The sequence below is a fragment of the Macrotis lagotis genome, chromosome 6 (assembly GCF_037893015.1).
Source record: "Macrotis lagotis isolate mMagLag1 chromosome 6, bilby.v1.9.chrom.fasta, whole genome shotgun sequence".
NCBI classification, from domain to species: Eukaryota; Metazoa; Chordata; class Mammalia; order Peramelemorphia; family Peramelidae; genus Macrotis; species Macrotis lagotis.
The window spans coordinates 91,456,423-91,471,840 of record NC_133663.1 but is presented as its reverse complement, the minus strand read 5'-3'; the positions used below and the strand labels follow the sequence as shown (position 1 = coordinate 91,471,840).

The 15,418-nt window shown below is 33.8% G+C and overlaps 1 protein-coding gene across 1 annotated transcript in view; it reads left to right on the top strand.

The window, feature by feature from the left end:
* Positions 1 to 13,475, top strand: part of GPALPP1 (GPALPP motifs containing 1) — a 37,531-nt gene extending 24,056 nt beyond the window's left edge. The window contains exons 7-8 of the mRNA XM_074191707.1: positions 10,017 to 10,115; positions 13,073 to 13,475. Coding sequence (XP_074047808.1) covers positions 10,017 to 10,115; positions 13,073 to 13,291 — 318 coding nt within the window. The 3' untranslated portion in view covers positions 13,292 to 13,475. The remainder of the gene's footprint in view (positions 1 to 10,016; positions 10,116 to 13,072) is intronic.
* Positions 13,476 to 15,418: the final 1,943 nt, after the last annotated feature.

Sequence of the window (15,418 nt, the reverse complement as noted above, 5' to 3'; positions counted from 1 at the left end):
GAAAGAAGAGAAGCTGTTCAGTTGAGCACCTGGGAATGCTTACCTTAAGTGCAGAAGACAGAAGAAGCAGTTAGAGAGGCAGGAGGTAGGATCAGAAAGAGCAGTGTCTTCACCCCCCACCTGGAGGAATTTAATACTTAAGAGCTGCCTCCTATTGGTCTGGATCAGTCATTGAACAAAGCTAGCAATTCAGTGACATTTAGTCAGGTGTCTGCTATTCAATACCAAACAGTACAGATAATGTTAATTGAGGTTTTGTAATTCAATATGACCTCTGCCTCCTTGAAACCACCAGAGCATTGAGAAGTTAAGTGACATACTTAGAATGTGTCCAAGGCAGGATTTTAACCCAGCATGCTATTCTCCACCCCTTTTCTAAAAATACTCAATAATTTGTGTATAATTTGAGGGCATTGGACTCTTCTAGCTTCAATACTTCTAGCAATCTTTGATCCACCAATGTGAGTACCCCTGCCATCTATGTCAGTGACAACTCCTCCAGCCATGTCTTTTGTTCCTTTACAGTTCCTTTACAGCTATGTTCTCTCACAAATCTGCCACAAATATACAGCACTCAGGGCCTCATTCCTTAGCTTGTTGACATTACTTAAGAACTGTGTCCCATGCAGGCTTCCATCATTTCTCTCTCAGACTTGCTATAGGACCAGTCTCCATGTCTTTAATTTCTTCTATTCTGCTTTTAACGCATAGTTCTTCTCTGGTAATAGACCTTGGTGTGCAAATGCACACTCTGCATTTTTCCATGGCCTTTTGGGTGACTCATGATGTTTATTCTTCAGAGATTGTGATATTCCATTATTCATACTAGAAGAATATTGGTATTAAAAATATGGGCCTTTGTTTCAGGGAAAAGCTCATTAAAATACTGTCCTTTTACTATTTTATATAGTATAATTTAATTGACTCACATAATGACAGTTCATTAAAAGAACTACACAATTACCCAAATACAATTCAGCCCACTCTCTTCCTTCTGTTCATTACTCTGCTTTCTATTCACTATGTCTGTTCAAGCTATATAATGATGGGGCCAAACCCTATGAGCCATTATTTGAGTTGCATATCATAGGCTAGAGTAGGGGTATCCAACCTTTTAGGCCTTCTGGACTGCATCACCCAACAAAAACCCCTCCTTGGACTACATATAGAATTCAGTGCTCATTCATGAAAAAAAGTGTAGCCCATACCACCTATGAGTACAACAGCAAATCTGCTCTAGACATTATGCATATTTTTTACCCACTTGACTTTTTCAGTGTAGAGTGGTTGAACTCATGAGTGACTATGAATCTCATCTGGAAGATTTTGCATTGTACTGGTGGTATTTAATGCAAGTAAAATATAGTCATCTACAGACAGGACCTCCAAGAGGACTTCATCACTGAGAAAGAATTCCTCTTCAATTGGACTCTACTGTGGGGTTTCTCTATGAGACAGGCAAACAAACACCTTTGGCAAACATACATAACCCTGCTTTATAATCACAATCAGAGGAACATTCAACAGAGTAATCTTTCAAGGAGTTTTACCATATACATGAGGGAATTCTTACTGGAAGAGAGACTTCTGGTGGTGGTATTTTGTTCTACCAAATCATGAACTTTTTAAGACTGTAAGTAATTTTGTCCTTCATTCTTGAAGAAGACTGACATCAGGGAGGAATTCTATGACAAGCACATGAATTGGATTTGGGTGAGGGGGGCTGTGCTTACTTTCTCCTCCAGAGCCATCTGTTTCCAGTGGCCAGATATGAGTCAGGATGACTGGAAATGCCCTGGATGTGAGGCAATCAGGGTTAAGTGACTTGTCCAAGGTCACATGGCTAATCTGAAACTAGATTCAAACTCCTGTTATCTTGATCCAAAGCCAGTACTCTATCCACTGCGCCATCTAGCTGCCCTGTAAGCACAGTAAATAAGCCTCTTTTATTAGATAAATGTGGCCATAAAGGTGTGGTCTGTAGTCTGATTTCCTTTCATATCTTCATACAATTTCTCCTTAGTATTTGTATAGAATATCCTCATAAATATTTTATAGAAATGAAAAAATATGCATATAATTAGTGATATTTTATTAATGGCCTTTTCTTCCTATCTTCGTTTTCCTCAATTCCATTTCTACCTTTCACCTCATGCATCAGGGTTAGAATGTAGTCCAAAGGAAGCGTCTCCCCTACCATTGATGAAAACAATTTGTTCAAAGAAATCTAGACACATCTACCACTTTTTTTGCCTCCTTCAAATTTTATTCTTAGATGTCAGAATGATGTGGCTCAATTTTTTTTCCTATAAAAATATTTTGTGGGTACTTCTGGTGCCAAGATGATAGAGTGAAGAAGGAAGCCTCTGAAGTCCTCCCAAATTCCCCTCCAAAGAACCAGAAAATTGCTTCAGCAAAATCCCTCCTCCAGAGTCAATCACTAGAAAACTATTACCATAGCTACCTAGCAAGGCCTCTACTCCTGAATCAGGCCAGCACCTAAATCCCACATCCAGGGGAAGCCCCACACCCCACCAGTACAGGACAGCCTAGTCTCCAGAGAAAGCAAGCAGTTAAGCCCTGAAACCCAGTAACCCAGTGAAAGCCAATGGTAAGACCTGGACCCCTAGCACAAAATACTTGGGATAGTGCAAGAACAGAGCCCAATTCTCATGTAAAAATATCAAGTCACAAAAAAGGCAGAAATATGAGCAAAAACAGGTAAAACAAACTTGGCATAAACATAGATGGGAGATCTTTAGTGTCAAAATGGCTACATGTAAAGCCCCAAAGGAAAATGTAATTTAGTCTCAGACACAAAAAAGAATTCCCAAAAGAGCTTAAAGAGAATTTTTAAAAACATATTTGAAAGTAGAAGAAAAAAATGGGAAAAGAAATGAGAGTAATTCAAGAGAATCATGAAAAAAGTCAATATAGAAAGGGAAAAAATACACAAAAATTTATTGGGGAAAAGAGCTTCTTAAAAAATAGTTCTAGGGGCGGCTAGGTGGCACAGTGGATAAAGCACCGGCCTTGAAGTCAGGAATACCTGGGTTCAAATCCGGTCTCAGATATTTAATAATTACCTAGCTGTGTGGCCTTGGGCAAGCCACTTAACCCCATTTGCCTGGCAAAAACCTAAAAAAAAAATATAGTTCTAGAATTGGCCAAATAGAAAAGGAAGTACCAAAACTTACTGAAGAAACTAATTCCTTAAAACTTAGAATTGAAAAGTAAAAACTAATGACTATGAGACATCAAGCTATAATAAAACAAAATCAAAAAGAAAATAGAAAAACAAAGTCAGATTTCTCATTGGAGAAAGCAACTTAAGCCCAGAAAGCAATTATGATCTCAGATAAAGTAAAATCTTAATTAAAAGGGCTAAAGAAGGAAACTGTATCTTGCTGAAAGATACCATAAACAATGAAGACATGTCAATACTAATCAAATATGCACTAAATGATGTAACATCTAAATTTTTAAAGAAGTTGAAATAGAGGAAATAGATTAAAAAAACTATACTGGGGGGGAACCTCAGCATTCCCCTTTCAGAACCAGATCAATCTGATAAAAAAAAACAAAAGGGGCGGCTAGGTTGTGCAGTGAATAGAGCACTGGCCTTGGAGTCAGGAGTACCTGGGTTCAAATCCGACCTCAGACACTTAATAATTACCTAGCCATGTGGCCTTGGGCAAGCCACTTAAACCCACTGCCTTGAAAAATCAAAACAAAAAAGACGTTAAGGAGGTGAATAAAATTCTGAAAAAGTTAGACATTGGTAGCTCTCTGGAGAAAACTGAATAGGAAAAGAAAGGAATATATATTTTTCTCAGAACCACGTGGCATTTATAGAATGTATTAGGATGTAAAAACTTCACAATCAAATACAGAAAAGGAGAAACAAATAATTAATCCTTTTCAGTTGATTTTTTAGAAATCATAAATAAAAATTATATTCACTAATGGTCAATGGAAAGAGAAATTAAAAACTAATTGGAAATTAAATAATTTAGCCCTAAAAACCAAATGGATCAAAAACAAATCATAGAAACAATAATTTCATTAAAGAAAATGACAAGAATGAGAAAACTTTATGAGTTGTAGTCAGGACTTAGGGGGAAAATTGATTAATTGCTTAATCAAGAAAATGGAAAAAAAGATCAATGAATTGGACATGAAACAAAAAACTAGAAAAAGAACAAATTTAAAATCCCCATTTAAACACCAATTTGGAAATCCTGAAAATTAAAGAAGAGATAAATAAAATGGGAAATAAGAAAACCATTGAACTAAAAATAAAACTAGAAGCTGGTCTTATGAAAAAACAATAAAATACATAAACGATTGGTTATTTTAATTTAAAAAAGGAAAGAAGAAAAACAATTTACTAGTATCAAAAATGAAAGAGATGAATTCACCACCAATGAAGAAGAAATTAAGATAACTGTTAGGAATAATTTTACCCAGTCAAATGCCAATAAATTTGACCATTTAAATGAAATGTATAAATATCTACAAAAATATAAATTTCTCAGATTAACAAAAATAAAATTCTTACATAATCTGATTTTAGAAAAAGAAATTGAACAAGGAATCAGTGAACTTCCTTTAAAAAAAAGTCCTCAGGACCAGATGAATTCTTAAGTGAATTCTACCAAACATTTAAAAAATAGTTAATCCCAATACTATATAAAATATCTGGAAAAATAAAGGAGTCCTACCAAGTTCCCTTTATGATACATACCTCTTCACCTCATGCATCAAGAAGAGCCAAATCAGGGAAATTCTAGGCCAATTCCCTAATGAAATTGATGCAAAAAATTTAATATAATATAACAAAGACTATATACTATAAAACCAAGTGCAATTTAATCCCTGGATGAAGGGTTGGTTCAGTATTGGGAAAACTATCAGTATGATTGACCATATCAATAACAAAAACAACAGAATCCCTTGTTTATCTCAATAGATGCAAAAAAAAAAGCCTTTGGTACAGAAGATAGCACCCATTCCTTTTAAAAACACCAGAGAACATTGGAATCAGTGGAGCTTACCTTAAAATGACGAATAGTATTTTTCTAAAACTATCAGCAAACATCTGTAATAATAAGCTAGAAACCTTTTCAGCATAATCACCTCTATTATTTAGTATTGTACTAGAGGTGTTAGCATTAGCAATAAGAAGAAGGATTAAAAGGAATCAGAATAGTCATTGTGGAAACAAAACTATCAATTGGCAGATGATATATTATGCTTAGAAAATCCTAGAGAATCAGCTAAAAGACTAGTTGAAATCATTAACAACTTGAGCTAGTTGCAGCATACAAAATAAACACATAAATCATCAGCCTACAAAGTCCAGCAGCAAGAAATAGAAAGAGAAATTCCATTTTTTAAAAATTATAGACGGGGCAATACTAAAAAATTCCATTTAAAATAACTATAGACAAGGGCAGCTAGATGGTTCAGTATATAGAGCACTACCCCTGGAGTCAGCAGGACCTCAGACTATAGAGTTCAAATCTGGACTCAGACATTTGACATCTATTAGCTGTGTGATTCTGACCATGTCACTTAATCCCAGTTGCCTTGCCAAATCCAAATAATGATTACAAAATAACTCTAGACAGTATATAATACTTGAGAGTCTGCTTGCCAGGACAAATCTAGAACTATATGAACACAACTTTAAAATACTTTTTCAACAAATAAAATTAGATCTAAACCATTGGAAAAAAATATGAATTTCTCATGGGTAGGCTGAGCCAATATAATTAAAATGATAATTCTAATTAAATTAATCTATTCAATGCCATACCAATCAAACTATCAAAATTTATTTGATAAAGCTAGAAAAAAATAATAAAATTCATCTGGAAGAAGAAAAACTCAAGGATACCAATGAGAAAAAGAAAGTACAAAAGAAGTTGGTTTAGTTGTATCAGATGTTAGACTGTATTATAAGGCAATAATCATCAAAACAATCCGTTACTGACTTAAAAATAGATTGGTGAATTAGTGAAATAGATTAGGTACAAACTGCATTACAGTAATCTATGTATGATAAATCCAAAAATTTGAGCTTTTGGAACAAAAGCTTATTATTTAGCAAAAACCGATGAGAAAACTAGGAGAAAGTGTGGGAGAAACTAGGTATAGACCAGTGTTTTATATCATATACCAAGAGAAGGTCAAAATGGTATATGATTCATAGATAATAGAATAAGCAGATTTAAGAGATGGAAGAGATGATCCATCAAATCTATGAATAAGGGAAAAATTTAGAACCAAACAATACGTAAAATAGATCGTTTTGATTATATAAAATTTAAAATTTTTTTGTGCAGACAAAACCAATACGACCAAAATTATAAGAAAATCAGAAAACTGGGGGAAATATTTTTACAACAAGAATCTGATAAACACCTCATTTCTCAAATATATTGAGAACTGAGTCAAATTTTTTTAAAAATCATTCCCAATAGAAAAAAACAAAGATATGAACATTTAAAAACCAAAGTGAATTATAATCATACAAAAATGCTCTAACTCACTATTGATCAGAGAAATACAAATAAAAACAACTTTAGATACTAACTTATATTTATTCAGAATGGCTAATATGACAAAAAATGTACTTATTGAATATTTAACGGGATGTGAGAAAACTGGAATATTAATGCATTGTTGGTAGAATTGTGAACTGATCCACCCAATCTGGCATGAATTTGGAACTTTGCCCCCAAAGCTATAAAACTGCATACCCTTTAATCCAACAATAATACTGATTTGTCTATCCCAAAGACATCAATAAAAAGGGGGGAAAGGACCTTTTTGAGGTAGCTAAGAATTAGATATCAAAGGGATGCCCATCAATTGGGGAATGGCTAAACAAGTTGTAGTATATGATTATAATGGAATATTTTTGTGTTATAAGAAATGACAAGAGACTTCCAGTCAAGATGGCAGGGAGAAGACAGGCACAGTTCTAAAATCTCCTGATCTTTCCCCATATATGATATGAAACAAACCTCTTAACAGAAATCCAAGCAACAAAACCCAGAAAGAAAAGCCAGGAAGAAATATACCTCAGGATTTGTCTTAACCCTATTAGATAGAATATACTTAACTAGAAGTGATGAATATTCAGATAGAATGATTTAAAAACACTTCCTCCTTAAAAAGGAGGACAGGAAGGAGCTGGGAGGAGGGAGGGGATTGAATGGGGTAAATCTCATTACATTAAGAGGTACAAAAGACCTATGGTAATAGAGGGGAAGAAGGGAGGCGATGAGAAATCTGAATCTTCCTCTCATCAGACTTGGCTTAAAGTTAATTTAAACACATACTCAGTTAACAAAAAACATCTTACCTTTCAAGTATTAAAAGGGGAGGGGAGGATGGAGACAGGGCAGGGGAGAAAAAGGGGAACTAACAGAAGGAAGGGAAAGGGGAGTGGGGGTGGATTTAGGAGGGCAAATGCACTGAAGGGGGTGGTATGCAGAAACAAAATGCTGGGGAATCCAGATAAAGGAGGCAAAATACAAACAGAGGGAAGAGAGCATGGAGGGCAATAAAGAGTATAACTTTGAATGTGAATGGGATGAAAACTCCCTTAAAACGTAAGCAAATAGTGTGGCTTAAAAACCAGAATCCTACAATATGCTGCTTACAAGAAACTCATTTGAAGCAAAGAGATACATACAGAGTGAAGGTAAAAGGAGAAAAATATATTTTGCTTCACCTGAAGTGAAAAAAAAGCAGGGGTAGCAATCTTTATCTCAGACAAAGCAGCTGCAAAAATAGATATTATTAGATAAGGAAGGAAACCATATCCTCCTAAAAGGTACCAAAGACAATAAAAGTGATTTCCATACCGAATATGTATGCACACAATGGGATAGCATCCAGATTCTTAGAGGAGAAGCTGAAAGCACTACAGGAAGACATAGACAGCAAAATTCTACTAGTGGGAGACCTCAACCTCTCAGATTTAGATACATCTAACCATAAAATAAGAAAAGTTAAGGAGGTAAATAGATTGTTTAAAAAAAACTAGCTATGATGGACTTATGGAGGAAATTGATTGGGGATAGAAAGGAATATACCTTTTTCTCTGCAGTACATGGCACTTATACAAAAATTGACCATGTACTAGGGCATAAAAACCTAATGATCAACTGCAGAAAGGCAGAAATAGTGAATACATCTTTCTCAGATCACAATGCAATAAAAATCATGCAATATTGGGCCAGGAAGATTTAGGCCCAGAACTAATTGAAAACTAAATAACCTCATTTTAAAGAATGAGTGGATCAAGCAGCAAATTATAGAAGGAATTAATTATTTTATCCTAGGTAATGACAATAATGAAACAACATACCAAAAGCTATGGGATTCACTCAAAGCAGCTGTCGGGATATATCTTTAAATGCTTACTTGAATAAATTAGAAAAAGAGGAAATCAATGAACTAAATATGCAACTAAAAAAAATTAGAGATAGAACAAAATAAACCCCCCCATTAAATACCAAATTAGAAATTCTAAAAATTAAAGGAGAAATTAATAAAATTGAAAGCAAAAAAACTATTGAATTAATAAATAAAACCAAGAGTTGGTTTTATGAAAAAAAAACAATAAAATTGATAAACCTCTGGTCAATTTGATTAAAAGAAAAAGAAGAAAACCAAATTGCTAGTATCCTAAATGAAAAAGGTGAACTCACCACCAATGAGGAGGAAATTAAAGCAAGAAATGACATGCAAAATGCTTTCAGAAAAACTTGGAAAGACTTATATGAACTAAGCATGAGGTGAGCAGAACAAGGAAAATGTTTTACAGAGCAAAAACAATATTTTTCAAGGAAGGATTGTGAATGACTTGGCTGTTCTCAGTAACACAGTGATCCAAAACAATCCCACAAGACTATTGATGAAGCATACTATTTACCTCCAGAGAAAAACTAAGATTGATTGAATACAGACTGAAGCATGCTATTTTTCACTGTTTCATTTTTTTTCTTTTATTCTAGTCTTGTAAAAAAATGGCAAATGTGAAATGTTTTATATAATTGCACATGTATAACCTCTATCTGATTGCGTACCATCCCAGGGAATGGGAAAAATGTAAAACTCAAAACTTTAAATAAAAAATTTTAATTGGAAAAAAACATGTTTTTTGCCATCATCCATCTTGGAAAATTTGGGAAAATCAGGACATCTTGAAAAGACTAGAAAGTATAAATGTTCATAATTTTTTAACTTCATGCATTGCTTACAGCCATCTCCTGCAACCATTATCCAACAATTCTTATAGAGATGGGACATGGCAGCTCACTGCCTCTCAAGACCCAGAAATTGTGAAGGACCACCAGACATTTCCTTCTGGCTTGCAAATCAATCCTCTTTAGGTCATCAACCCCATTGGACTGTAAGCTTGTAAAGAACTGGAACTTTCTTTTCTTCCTTTTGTATCCCCAGAACTTAGCATAGTGAGTTGCACAGAATAAATATTATTAGTAACTTTTTTTTTTCAGTAACTAAGGCAAAAAATGGAGTAAACATCCTAGATTAAGCTCTTTAACTTGGCTTTATGTAGGGCCATAAATTCCAAATGGAAGAGAATTTAGGAATAATGTAGAACAATTCCCTCATTTTATAGATAAGGAGCTGATGTGATTTTTATGATGGATAATGTGTATAACATTTTAAGATTCTAAAAGATAATTTCATGGTGCTGGTAAAATTACAAAGACCTTACAAACAAAACACAGAATTTTAAAACAAAGCTCTCATCTCTTTTGTTTCACCAGTCATTCAATTCTATTCTTTTAATACAAAGAATTTTAGATCCCTTCTCTGCCTGTTTTTGTGTCTAGCAGTAATGGGAGGGAATTCCATGACCCAATCTTCATTCAGAATTTTGTTATAATTTAACCTTTATATTATTGGTAGTGATTTGTTTCTGTTTATTTTATTATTTGGTTATGCTTAATCCTTTTTTTATTCACTAGGAAGCACAGGAAGCAAAGAAGCTAACTGGTAAGAGTGATGAGGAAAGAATATTATCAGGAAGAGACAAGAAATTGGCTGAACAGGTGTCTTCCTACAATGTAAGTAATAAAGCAAAATGCTCATCTTTATTTTATCTTCTCTCTTTTTCTGTCTTCTACTCACCCTCATTCTAATCTCCTCATCCATCCCTCCGTTCAAACACATACACATGCACACACATACACCTGTTTCTTTCCCTGCTTTCCTCCCTTCTCTCTTGAAAAATATATAGTTCTGTTGGTTTCCATGGTAATATCACTGTTGCCTTCTTTTTATTAAGCTGCTGCTGAAAGCAACATCAGACTTTTTTTAAAAAATAATTCCCCTTTGTTTACAATATTTTTTATATGTCCTTAGGTAATATTTTTCACTTTGTCTTGTATTTAAGTGCCTCATGTCAAAATTTCCAGATAACCCTATTTCAGAAACTAGGAGTTTCCCGAAGTTATACATATCTTCATTGGTGTTCAAGAGTTTTGGGGTTTTTCTTTTTTTTTTTTTTTTAGGTTTTTGCAAGGCAATGGGGTTAAGTAGCTTACCCAAGGCCGCACAGCTAGGTAATTATTAAGTGTCTGAGACCAGAATTTGAACTCAGGTACTCCTGACTCCAAGGCTGGTGCTCTATCCACTGCGCCACCTAGCTGCCCCTAGTGTTCAAGAGTTTAAAGGAGAAATAGATTTGGAATATTTGATATAAAACTCTAAACCCACATCAAAGGAAATTTACATTTAACAGATTATATTTGAGAATGTCTTTGTCTTTTTTCTCTTCTATTATAATCTCTTGTATTTCCAAGAAATGCTTTTCAACTTTGAGAAATTGAGATAAAGCATTGAGAATATTGAAACCCAAAACATTTTTCCATTTCTTTTTGATGAAAATTCCTTCACTCCTCATTGGTACTCATTTCAGTGATTGTAACCAAATCTGTGTCTGAGGGCGGGTTTGAACTCAGGTCCTCCTGACTCCAGGACTGGTGCTCTCTCCACTATGCCACCTAGGTGCCCCCCATCTATGGCATTACTGACAAGAATCTTCCTGGATAACTTTCCTATGCCCAGTTCATACAGTCATAGCAGCTGTTTCAGATGTCATTACTGAGACACCAAAGGAAGAAAAGCAATTAATCACTGGTCCATTGTTAATGACCACAACCTTATTTCATTCTTCCCTTTCAAGTTAATAGCCTCTCAAGGAAACTTTGGTTAAACTTTTACCAAAAATGAGTCTCTGCAATTTATTCTGACTCTTCGTGATTGAGTTTGTGGCTTATCCAAAGCAATCCATTTCGATGCAATCAGCCAGTCATAGAGTAAAGCTAAGTATAATTGAGGATGACTGTTTTTAAGGATGAGTGTTTTATATTGATGGCATTTCAAAGCCAAATAAGATTACTTTAATATATTCATGATTTAGAACTATCTTGCCTCCTCTCTCCTCTATTTGCACACTTGTTGAGAGCTGATATATATTTAACACCTTGAGTAGCTTTATCTACTTTTAAATCAAGCTCTTCTTTCCTATATTGACACATAGAACTGTAAGGGACTTTGGTCTGCAACTTTAGTCATTACTAAAGCAGTCTTGCTAGCTAGGAAACTGAAAGGAAAATGCTTTTATGTTCACATACAACACTTGAACAGTCTTTCTACCAGGGGTACAAGAAATAGTCTCTCTCCACTTCTACATTAAGTCTTTTTTTTTTAGATTTTTTTTTTTTTTTGGCAAGGCAATGGGGTTAAGTGGCTTGCCCAAGGCCACACAGCTAGGTAATTATTAAGTGTCTGAGACCAGATTTGAACCCAGGTACTCCTGACTCCAGGGCCGGTGCTTTATCCACTGCACCACCTAGCCGCCCCTACATTAAGCCTTCCAAAATTCCAGCAGATGGTAATTCACTAAGAGAACAAATACATTTATAGTTCTCCATTTTTAATCCATAGTTTTATTAACTCATTAAGTTTTTGCTTCTTTCTTAACTTATACAATTTAGAACATCAACAGAAGTATTAGACAACAATGTTTTATGCACAAATATATAACCTTAGAAAAATTATTCTTACATGGGAAAATAAAAACTTTTGTTTTTTTTTCTTTATCTGTCATACTGTTTTGAAAATTGATATCGCATAAATTCCAGACTTTTTCCCCCTGAGTTGGGGCTTCTCATTATATTTTTACTATTTATTTTTCTCTTATAAATCTGTCACCTTTGGTCATATGCATGCCAGCCTAGAAATGAAACTAAACTCTGTTATGTTATTTTGGTAATAGAATATTATAATTAAAATAATCACTAAATTTAGAGTTTTGCTTTTCCACATCCAACCTGATTAATTGGGTGATAGATATACTTAAACTCATCTGTAAAATGAGACAATTGGACTAGATGACCTCCAAGGTCCTTTCTAGATCATACATAATTTAATTATGTTTAATTTGTTTTGTACCTAGATGTTTGATTGAACTATGATGAACATTTATTTCTTTATATATTTGATTGTTTCATTTAGTTCTAGCTTTTGATTTTCAAATTTGTCTCTCTCCTTAATTTCTCTTAGGTTGTAATTACCATTCTTATCTTTTTTTTTTGAACATCTTCTTTTCCTGGTTTGTATTGTCAGAGTTTAAGTGACTGTCAGTGAAGCACCATAAATTGACTCTGAAAAAACACCTTTTTTAGAATGGAAATAAAAATTTGAATTTTGTGACCTATTCTTTTGCCTTTTCCATTTTTCCCCCTTAGGTAGAGTAAGGACTATCTGCTATCAGTAGTATTGTGGAATATATCCTTTCTAAATTTTAGCTTTAATGTTATGAGGCTTTAATAAAATAAGATATTATATAATTTTTTTTCTATTTTCAGCATTCCCTTGTTAATATCAGCTCTGCACATTGGAATATTAAAATGTTTGCAGTGACCCCCTAGAATCTCTTTTTGCATGTGATTATGGCTAATTCTGCTAAGATTTTTATTTCCTCTTTCTTAATATGCCCCTTTCCATCTCACCCCAGGACTCAAAAAGATCAGAGTCTCTAATGGACATACATCACAAAAAATTAAAGAACAAGACAGCTGAGGATAAAAATAAGCCCCAAGAGAGAAGGCCATTTGACCGTGATCAGGATCTCAAAGTCAACCGGTTTGATGAAGCCCAGAAGAAAGCTCTCATTAAGAAATCTAGAGAACTAAACAGTCGATTTTCACATGGCAAAGGCAACATGTTTTTATGATGTGAGTATCCTACTCTTTACAGCAAGATGTATTTTCATACTTCTGTACACTGAAGTAATGAATTCAGTTACTTGATATGTAAATATTCTTTAATTTGTATGCAAAATGTATTTGATTTTAAAAGAGAGCAAATTATAATACTGCCTTTCTGTATAAATAAAATCTCTGGTTTTTGAAACTCCATTTGGGAAAGAAAATATAGTCTAATGACAGTATAGTCTGGTATTGCAATTAAAAGTCAAAAAGAGAATATTGCTATCAGAAATGTTAAAGAAAATTTAAATTTAATCTTAAGTGGCAGAGTTGACATGAAGCTATAATTTAAAGCCCTGGGAAATACAACTCATTAAAGGCTTGAGAAAGGAGACTTGTCAGCAATCTTTTTTAGAAATATACATTTCTTACATCTAATTTGACCAAGAAATCCTGTTAAAAATTGTTTGCATTGCCTTGACAGTTCTTAAAGGCCAAAATTCTTCTTTTTTATACTTATTCCCTAGCTCTACTTAACATATATCAATAACATAAGGACTGAGAAGGTGATGAAGCATTTCTTTCTTTAAAATATTTCTCTTTAATCTATTCATTACATTAAACTAAAAAAAAAACCTGTTAAAGCAGAAGCAACTATTTTACAGAGGTTAAGGGGGAAAAAAAACAAAGCTATAGCTGTAGAAGAATATATTAATAGATCTTTTTTTTCTGCCTCATAGGGAATGGGGTGGAGAGGAATTGTAATTCCATATAGTAAAAAAAAATAAGTGAAGAATAAGTCTCTTATAATTAACTTCTTTTATTTTATCTTTATTTTTTTTAAAGAGTCTACTCTTTCATATTCAAGTAAACCTACAAATTCTACATTATCTTTTGTGGCCTTTAAAATGTGAAAGATAATATAAATAATAATATATATATATATAATCCAGTTCAGATCCTGACTTTCTTAGGCTCCTTTGAGTGGGCTTCTCTATAAATATTATTATGAGCTTTTCATCTCATTAAAAGAGTTTAACAAGCACAGCATATTCTTGTGAAATCTATGAAAATTTAAACCTGTGCTAAAATCCTTCGGATCAACATCTCTTCATCGGCTCTGACTATAGATTCTCCCTCTCTGATTCTGAATCTACCCTGGGATCAAAGTGTGAGGGGAAACATTTGCAGTGAGTCCTCTAACCTATGATTCATGGCCATTTCCTTCTAAACAACTGTCTATGCCCATAATTACATCTAAGTAAAATTATTATTATTTTTCTTATTTTATTTCATCTAATTCCATGCAAAGATAGTCCTTAACATTCATCTTTCTGTAAGCTTTTGAGTTCCACATTCCTTCACCACCCTCTTTTCCTTTCCCCATGGCAGTGAGCAATCTGACATAGGTTATACATGTACAGCCATGTTCACTACACCTTCATATTAGTCATGTTGTGAAAGAATGAGAGCTAAGAGGAAAAAACATAAAAGAAACTTTTAAAAGTGAACATAGCATACTTTACTCTGCATCCAACCCCAAAGCTTCCTCTTTGGATGTGGAGTAGCAGGATATAAAATAAACCCAAATAAATCATCAGCATCTCTAAATATTACCACAAAGCCCAGAAGCAAGAGAACGAAAAAGAAATTCCATCTAAAGTAACTGAAGACAACATGAAATACTTGAGAATTTATCTGCCAAGACAAACTCAGAATCCATATGAACACAATTACAAAACACTTTTCACACAAATAAAGTCAGATCTAAACAATTGGAAAAATATCAGTTGCTCATGGGTAGGGCAAGCTAATTGAATAAAAATCACTATTCTTCCTAAATCAAATAACTTAATCAGTGCCATAGCAATCAAACTACCAAAAAATTATTTTACAGAGTTAGAAGAAACAGTAATAAAATTCATCTGGAGGAACAAAAGGTCAACACTATCAAGGAATTAATGAAAAAAGATACAGAGGAAGGTGGCCAAGCACACCAGATCTAAAACTATATTATAAAGTGGCAGTCATCCAAATTGTCTGGTACTGGTTAAGCAATAGAGAAGTGGATCAGTGGAATAGATTAGGTACAAAAGGTACAGTAGTACATGACAATGATAATATGCTGTTTGATAAAAACCAAAGACTTCAGT